Source organism: Dipodomys spectabilis, unplaced genomic scaffold (genome assembly GCF_019054845.1).
Source record: "Dipodomys spectabilis isolate Male_0828 unplaced genomic scaffold, ASM1905484v1 ptg000076l, whole genome shotgun sequence".
In the NCBI taxonomy this organism is placed as follows: domain Eukaryota; kingdom Metazoa; phylum Chordata; class Mammalia; order Rodentia; family Heteromyidae; genus Dipodomys; species Dipodomys spectabilis.
The window spans coordinates 9,618,855-9,628,132 of record NW_024870753.1 but is presented as its reverse complement, the minus strand read 5'-3'; the positions used below and the strand labels follow the sequence as shown (position 1 = coordinate 9,628,132).

Below are 9,278 nucleotides of genomic sequence, written 5' to 3'. Positions count from 1 at the left end.
AAAATGCTATCAGCAAAAGCCTTCCTGGATCAAGGGTAGGAGTTGCACAAGTTTTATATTCCAGCATTTTGTTAACTATCTGTGAATTCAGAGATTCCACAGGTGTTGCATATGTCAAATAGCTTGTAACAACACATTGTGTTGTGTTTTTATAGAATTGTTATAAAAAGCTTGTCTTAAGACATAAAAATATCCTAGCTACTCAGAAGGCTGAGAACTGAGAATCTCCATATGAAGCCAGCCAAGGCAGACAAGTCTGAGAGACTCTTATCTCCTATTAAACAACAAAAAGCTGGAAGTAGAAATGTGGCTCAAATGGTAGCACACCAGCCTTGAGTAAAAAAGCTGAACAAAAGCTGAGATCCTAAATTCAAGCCCCAGTGCATACGTACATACACGCCCATGAGCACCCACACACATATACATGCACACACGTGTGCATATATGCACACACACGCATAGAGCAGTAATAAGCTGTGTCTATTTAACCAGATACTAAAGGATATGCAACTAGACTAAGGCCAAAACTTTTGTTAGTCAAACTTTTCTACTACATTAATTCAGCCTTGATTCAGAGCCAATGTATTTTTAGCCATTTTAAAGCAGGTTATTTTTAAACACTGCGACAGACTTTTAAAATTACATACACACACACACACACACACAGAAATATCATCATGTACTCCCTTTGGGACAATACATGTTAACAAAAGTAAACAACATAAAATGTTCTATGAGCCTAATTTAAAAAATTAAAAACAGGTGGAATTAATTTTAATAATATTGTTTTATTTAATTTATATTCAAAATACCACTTCAACTTGTACACAATAGAAGAATTATAATGAGGTATTTTGCAATGTTTTGCAGAAGAGGCAGGTCCTGACATGCATGCTGTATTTTCTATTGACAACACAGCTCCAGCTGAACTAGCCACACTCTGAAGACTCACTCGGGCCCAACAGCTAGTGCTATACGCTCAGACAGCAAAAGTTTAGAATGTGAATATATATATACATGAAATCTCAGTTGTCCCAGGAGTGCATGGGTGGCAGGAAAGCACTGAACTACAGGTAAGTCATGAGATTCTGTCCAGCCCCAGTAAAGTCTTACAGTGTAACAGTCAACTCATGATAGACTCTGCGAGCTTTGTGTTTCAGTCTGTAAAACAAAAGTAAATACTAGTGAGTAATAAACAGTTAAGGCATTGCTGTGCAAAGTAAATGAGAATAAGTGTGAACAGCCCGTAATGGAACACACACCTGTCCAGGGGAGGCGCGGTGGCCAGTTCCTTCCGTTCTGGTGACTCAGCGGGGTGCAAATGTGCAGGATTCCTGTGGGCACCGAGGAGTGAATTCTAGAATCTATTTTAATATTCCTACAAGATAAGCATCATAACTCTGAAACCCACCTTCTTCTCCTAACACGTCTAAATATGCCTTGCTTGAAAAGTTTCTGTAGAGCTGCAGGTAACAAGGACCTGGGTCTTTCATTCCTAGAAATAAGAAGACAACCAGTAGTCCCTGAGGGTCTTCGTCTCTTGAGGTCTGACGTAAGACTGCACTGTAGGCACTGTCCCCAGGCTGGCCGGCCACCTGGGACTGTTACCATCACTTAGGCACACTGCAAGAAGCTCCGAGTGAGGCCCTTCAGAACGTCCCTCACACGGGAGCCGATGTGTCCTGGAATCTGTGGCGTGCCAGAGGCAGTGCACAATGCTGCACCATCTGAGCTCAGCGCCGGGGCTGGTTGCTATAAAGACTCCCTCTATGGAATGGCCGATTTAAAACTGAGACTTTAATAGTGGAGAGAAGTCACTTGAGGAGATCTGAAAGGGACAGTCAAGTGTAGCTAAGGTTACAAGCAGAGGAACTGAGAAATAGAAAATAAAGATTTGCATGAAGAACTTTGGGAATGGCTCCTTGAGAAGAATAGACTCAATGTTTCTAGTGCCTGGTAACCATGGAAACCAATAGTAGCAAGAATCCCTGAGCCCCACCCCAGACCTGGGGCGGGCTCTCCAGGACATCTTGTAGACCCCCCCATCTTTAGATGAACCATTCCTGGTACCCTGGAAGTAAACATACGTACTTTTGTTTAAAAAAAAAATCCCCCAATTTTCAGAAGCAAACAGCTGAATTTCAATCTATCCATGGGGAAAATTGTGAGATTATTTCATAGTACCTCATCCTCAGCTACAAAGTACCTACTGGGTTAAAACCAAAATTTCTGGGGTTAGAGCAAAGGCGAATGAAACCTGGCTCTTACTTATATTGTGTGGGTATTAAACATGCTCTCCAACCAATCCGTTCTTTGGGAAAGTGCCTGTGGGACTGCCATCTTTGTGCCGACCTCCTCCCAGCACCGCCACGGACGCCGTGGTCTTCGCTGGCGTTTGGAAGCTTGTTGAAATAAGGGACCGTTTCCCCTGTGCTCCGAGGGCCTGGCAGGCCCCATGGCCGACCTCGGGGGGAATGCATGCTTTCTGCCGCACACACAGCCCCGTTGTGTTCTGTTTCGGTCAGGACATTGTGTTCTTGTCCATCTGAGAAAGAACCACCTGAAGACGCAGCAAGGCAATCCCCAGGTGAGACAGCTGGTTCACGGAAAGAAATCACCTGCACATGATGGGGACGTGGTACAAAAAGAGGAGTGAAGTTATGAATGTTTGCAAGACTCTGTCTCAACCAGTGGACGGGGAGCGTGCACAGGAAGGCTCAGGTGGAGGATCATAGCCCAGGTTGGCCTGGGCACAAAAGAATACCCTATCTCAAAAAATAGTCAATGAACCAGGAGCCAATGCTCACGCCTGTAATCCTAGCTTCTCAGGAGGCTGCGATCTGAAAATCAAGGTTCAACGCCAGGCCAGGCAGAAAAGTCTGTGAGACTCTTTTTTTTTTTTGGGTCCGGTCGTGGGGCCTGAACTCTGGGCCTGGGCGCTGTCCCTCAGCTCTTCAGCTCAAGGCGAGTGCTCTACCACTTGAGCCACAGCACCACTTCCGGCTTTTTTCTTATGTGGTGCTGAGGAATCGAACCCAGGGCCTCGAGCATGCAAGGCAAGTGCTCTACCACTGAGCCACCTTCCCAGCCCCAGTCTGTGAGACTCTCATCTCCAGTGAATCACTCAGAAAAAGCCAGATGTGGCGCTGTGGCTCAAGTGGTAAAGTACTAGCCTTGAGCACAGAGAGGCTCGGGGACAGTCCAGTTCAGCCCCAGGACTGGCAAAAAAGTAAGTAAAAATAATTCGCAAACAGTCTGTAGGTATGGCTGGAGAGGTAGCGTCTCTGCCTAGCGAGTGTGAAGCCTTGAGTTCAGTCCCCAGTATCACCAAATACAAGGGGTAGAACGGCTGTCACCAGAGCTGGAGAAAGTGGGAGGAAAGGACTGGGAAGGCATGCCAGGGGAAGATGGAAGAAGAATTTCCGGGTGCTACTGTAAGGGAGAATGTTCTAGTAACAGTAATGTAACACACATTTTGCAGTTAGAAGAGAAGGCTGTGGAAGATTTGAGCATAAAGGAACGATGTTTGAATCAATTGAATCAATCTGATTTAGACATTATACAAGGTAACGGGGTCTGGTGAGAGTCCGGGGACAAACTGTTCCGCCCCAGGAAATTCCAGTGGTCGGCGGCGGCGCCCTCCCGGCCCAGGCCGGCCTGCTCCGGGGGTCTGGCTCACAGCCGGGCCAGGCCAGCCTGCTCCACGGCCGGCCGTGGTCTGGCTCACAGCGGGGCGGGCACCGGTGTGCGGAACAGCGGCTCCCTTCTCTGCACAGAGCGCGTGGCATTTAGGGAACGTTTTAATGGTCTCAGAAGGGACTAGGTTCCATGATCCACAAGTGAATCTTGCCATCATTAATGCCACAATATTAGTTCCGACTTCTCCAGAAGCCGGCGGGAGGGTAAACCCTTTAGCGACCTACACAGTGCCCGGGGACTCCACACCGCCCAGCCCCACAAAGCCCTCCGGGCTTACGTGACGTGATCCTGTGTCAGCCTGCCCACTATGCAGCTCTCCTGAAGACCTTAATAACCTGATGGCCAAGCCTGGATATAACAAATGGACAAAGAGACAGAGAATGCACGCACAGGCTTTTCATCCTCCGGAGGTGTTAGGCCCACATCTGCTACTTATTATCCGTGTGCAGCATTTGGGTCTGGCATCAAATGTCCCTAAGTTAAGGTTTCCTTGTTGATGTTAGAGATAAAAATTACAGTTCTTGGGCTGGGAAGGTGGCTTAGTGGTGGAGGGCTTGCCTAGCATGCATGAAGCTCTGGGTTCGAATCCTCAGTCCCACATACACAGAAAAAGCAGGAAGTGGCACCGTGGCTCAAGTGGTAGAGTGCCAGCCTTGAGCAGAGGCCTCAGCACCAAAGCAGGGAGAGACTTCACATGTATTTGCTGCTATGAACGGTGTTTACTGGGTGTCACACGCGGAGGGATTGATGGGGACCGGGGACCCCCGTCCCAGGCTCACCCCACTTGCTGATGAGTTCAATCTGTGGGAAAGTAATCTCACTAAAGCAGGAGGATGTGCACGCAGTCCCTGGGTACGGAGACAGTGGGCAGGGGACACGGTGCAGATGATTTCTATCTGCGCATGCTGCTGGCTGCATGTACTGTGAATGGTTTTTGCAACCATGAGTAACAGGCATGCATGGAGACAAAAAAAGTGATATCCAGGAGGAATTGAATTGCCGTGCAGGATGCTAAAATTTACAAACTTTAACTCTCCTATTGCCTTGTGGATATCTTTATTCTTTACAAGTCACAGTGTTAATCCATTTGTCACCATTCAGATGTCTTAGTATTTTTCAGTAGAGATATTTCTCTGGTCTTTCTCAGTTGCTAACTTGATTTCGTCTTCAACTTGTATCTCAGTCACACTTTACATACTCTCTCTTCTACTAAGTTGGCTACACCAACTTTGGATCTTTATTACCATAACCCATAAAATAAAATAAACAAATGAAGCTATGTAGCTTTCAAGCCAGGACCTTACTCTTAAGGGTCTATGGCACAGAAATAAAAATCATCAATGCATGTCAGGCGCTGGTGGCTCACGCCTGTAATCCAAGCTACTCAGGAGGCTGAGATGTGAGGACCCCGCTCAAAGCCAGCCCAGGCAGGAAAGTCCACAAGACTCTTATCTCCAGTTAACCATCAGACAACTGGAAGTGGCACTGTGGCTCAAGTGGTAGAGCACTAGTCTTTAGTGAAAGAGCTCAGAGACAGTGCCCAGGCCCAGAACAAACAAAAAATCAATGCAGAAGAATATCATTGATTGGGCTGCAAATGTCCCTGTCCAGTCAGGAGGTCTGAGAGCCGGAGATCAAAGCGTAGAGGACAGATTCCAAGGCAGCTGGCAGAGCTTGCTGTGAGCTGGGGTTGACATGGGAGTCCTGGAAGCTTCTCCCCCGCGGCCAGGGTCCTGACTGTGACTCGCGCGCTCGCTGAGAGTTCAGACACTGGAGTCAGAAGAGAAACCTCCACGCACACACGGCACTCAGGGCCGAACGGTGCCCAGTGTCACAGCTTGGCTCTCTTACCTCTATCCGTGAAGATTCTGGAAGATTCTGGGAGATTCTGGGACCCAGCACACCAGGGGGCTTGGCTCAGATTCCCTCCATTGTGGCACCGACTCACCTCCGCTTCCGCTCAGTTCCTCTTCCCTTGAACACTGCAGAGGTGGTTTCCAGGGCGACCACCCACTCGGGGCCCTCGGACAGATCTCTGCCTGAGTAAGCGTTATCATCGCGTAAAGCCTCTCCTTCGATGAGTGAGTAGAGGCAGGATTTAATCCCAGGATCTCGAGTCCGTTTTCTTAACTATAAAGCCTTGAGATTAGATATCCTATGTATTTAAAGAAGTGGAAAAGATCAAGAAAACACAACGGTGATAAAAGGTGTGTAAGAGGTGGGAGAGGCTGCGTGGCGTGGTGAAGGCAATGAAAGAACCCATCAGGAATCAGGGAAACCCGCGAGAGAGGCGTTTCGGAGATGGTTGCCTGGGTATTGCTCTGAACCTGCTGCGTGTACCTACTGTGTGCTCCAGGTGTACCTACTGTGTGCTCCGTGTGTTCCAGGGACCCTGCTGTGAGCCATGACACCATGGAACCCCCCCCCAAAAAAAAAAAACCCAACGACTTCTCTGCAAACTATGAAGGCAGCTCTGGCAAGAGATGAGCGTTGGTCCTGACAATAACACTCCACAAGCAGGCAGCGCATTGAGTGTATTCTCCAGTCTTCAAGGCCCTGGTCTTTTTTCCAGTCTGCCTAGAAAGTTCTTTACTGTGAGCACCCATGTTTATTCGGTGTTTCCTTCTGCAGTTCTGGCTCCATGGTTCTTCCTCGTGATGATCTTGGAGTATCTAAGGACCCCACCAACTATCAGCCAACCCCGGTCCAGCCATTCTAACAACGCAAACAGGACCTCTGTAATGGAGCTTGTGTCTTCAAGGCCTCTGCTTCCCTGTATCTGGTAACTCTCTCCATCTGTGACCTCTGGCCCTTCTCAGCATCTGATTGGCTCTCTCAGGATCCCTGAGCACCTTGGTCCTTCCCCTGCCCCAGGTCCCAGGGTCGAAGGTCAAAGCAGTAGGCGATTCCGAGGCGGTTCGTAGCCCTGACGACAGGCCTCTCTCAATAAAGGAGTGGTGTGAGGGGCGCTTCTGTTCCATACCCAACTTCAGCTTCCGCCACTACCCATGCTTCCGCCGTCTCTAAAGCCCAGAGTTTCCCCCTCTTCCTGCGAGCAGTCAAACCAAAGAAGAGACATATGAAGTGTTGGTGGTGGCCTCAGCTAGACACCCCCTCTCGCGATGGTCCTAAAGAACAGGAATATCCAGACCATCAACATCCTCTTCTCCTCCTGGGCCTTAACCTTGCTGGTGATCAGCCTCATCATGGAGGAATGGGTTGAGTTGCTTCCCAAAATAAAAAAGAACAAGATTAGCCACAGTCCCTGGATGATGTGTTGCACTGCCATTTGGCCAGGTCAGGACTCTTCCGTGTACAGGGCTGGGGTGGAGCGGAGGGCTCCATCTCCCCTGGACCTCCCTCACCTCCGTTCACCCCCAAAACTCCTGGGGCCGCCTCCTCGGGCAGCCATGTGCCCACCTCCCCGACCAACGCGGCAATTCAGACTCCTAAGTCTCACCGTTGGCATGCCGGGGAGAATGATGGGAAGCATTTAGTCTTAGTCACTGGACATCGAGAAGCCTGGCAGGGTGATGAACACAACGAGAATGAGAGAGGAGGGTGAGGGGGGGCGGCAAGAAGAGAAAGCCGGTTCTGCTTCTGGATGAGACGAGATGGAAGAGACGGTAGTGAACAGTAATGAGTTCTCAGAAAAGGAGAGGAAAGGTGTATAAGGACCCGAAGACCAAGCGCAACCTCTTCTATTCCCTCATTCCTCTTCTTCCCACCTTCTCTCTCGATTATTTCACCAAAACGCTCACCCCGTCCCTGTCTCTGCCCAGATGTTGGTGGGCCCAGGGTGGAAGAAATAGCTGTCCTTCTCTCAGTACAGCTTCTGCTTTCCAGCAGCCGGCCTGGAGGCGGTCAGGGTGATGCTGATGGTGGTCCTTGGCCTGTCCTTCCACATTAACTTGGTCATGGGTCTGCAGTTCACCTCCATGCTTCCTCAGAACAAATGCATCCACCTCACCATTGCCTTCCTCAGCTTCTTCACAGGTAACTTCCGGGCGCCCCTCGTGGGGGGCGGCGTGCAGGCTCTGAGCCCCAGGCTGCGGCCGTCCGGCCATCTCAGCGCTCCATTCGGGTGTACACCCAACTTCTGAGGCGGGTCTGGGCCTCAAGCGAGACGGGCGGTGGGAAAGGCTGGGAAGTCAGGTTTGCTTGGGTGAAAACTTGAGTCCAGAAACCAAAGTTGCTGAGGAGGGATTCTGTCCTTCTGCTCTGGACGCCAGGCTTCCTTCTGCTCTGTGCCCTGGTGAAATACTACCTGAAGCTGAAGCAGGGCCAGTCCGTGTACTTCTCCAGCTTCAAGCCCACCTGGGTCTTTATCTCGGCCTGCTTCACCGTTGTCCTCTTCCTTACCTGCGGTGAGTGTCCCAGGGCGCTTGGAGAGCACTGAGAACCAAGTTCCCCAGGACAGAGAACAGGATGGAAGGCGGGGTGTGTCCGTGGAAGAAAAGTGGCACGGTGACTTTAAGAAGCGCAGTGTTATGCTGCACTGGTGGCTGAGATCGTGGGGGGGTGGGGGGAGCCTGCCGGGTGGGGGGAGGTTCTGAAGCCAGCTCAGCTCAGACAGGACGGCTCTGAGACACTATCAGCCACCAGAAATACACGGTGCTGTGACTCCAGTGCTAACCTTGAGTGAAAAAGCTGCCCAGGCCCTGGGTTCAACCTGGAAGGACAGCGTCTGTAAGGAGAGAGCCAGAAGTCAGGCCTGGCTGCAGCCTCTGCCTGCCTGCCTCTGACGCCCTCTGTCCTCCAAGAATAACCCGCTTACTCAGCCCAGTCTCCTCCACCAAAGCAACAGCCCCCCAACACCTTGGTGGGCAGGGGCGGGGGGCGTGACTTGGCGGGGGCCTTGGTGGTTGGTGGTTGGGGGTGGGGGGCGCGGCTCGGGCGGGGTCCTTGCTGGTGGTTGGGGGGGAGGGGGCGCGGCTCGGGCGGGGTCCTTGCTGGTGGTTGGGGGGTGGGGGGCGCGCGGCTCGGGCGGGCCCTTGCTGGTCGCCAGCGCCATGGTTTCCGTGCGCTTCCCAGGCATCCTCTCCGTCCTCCAGTGCAAGCCGTCCCTCCAAGACTGCAGCTGCCTGCGGCCCCGTGAGTCCAGTGAGGACCTTCCCCTGGACAGGAGCTCCATCGAGGTCATCTCCGCGTACACGGCCGTGCCCCGGAGCATTGTCCGGGTGCACTCCACAGGCACCAACCCCAAGGAGGAGGACGTGCCCCACAGACAGAGCGCCCAGGAGCGCCACGTGTCCTGGGCCGTGTGATCCGGGGTCTGGGGAGTCGATTGCATCTTTCAGTCCGTGCCAACAGAGGGGAACAGCGCTGTGCGCGTGTGTGCGCGCGCGTGTGTGTGTGTGTGTGTGTGCGCGTGTGTGTGGTATGTGTGTGTGTGCACGTGTGTGGTGTGTGTGTGTGTGTGTGTGTGTGTGTGTGTGTGTGTGTGTGGTGTGTGCTGTGTGTACTGTGCAGATCTCCAAGCCATCCTGTGTTTGGCATTATGTGAATGGCGATGAGTGGTTGGGAGTCTACAAAGGAAGATTTGGGAGATGGCTTATTAAAAAAATAAAATCCTGGCT

At 51.2% G+C, this 9,278-nt stretch overlaps 1 protein-coding gene across 1 annotated transcript; it reads left to right on the top strand.

The window, feature by feature from the left end:
• The first annotated feature begins 1,321 nt into the window (after positions 1–1,321).
• Positions 1,322–8,966, top strand: Tmem225 (transmembrane protein 225). Its single transcript, XM_042682728.1, has 5 exons — positions 1,322–1,336; positions 6,834–6,996; positions 7,546–7,695; positions 7,932–8,066; positions 8,734–8,966. Exons 1-5 carry the CDS (start codon positions 1,322–1,324, stop codon positions 8,964–8,966), a joined length of 696 nt encoding a protein of 231 aa, XP_042538662.1.
• The last annotated feature ends 312 nt before the right edge of the window (positions 8,967–9,278 follow it).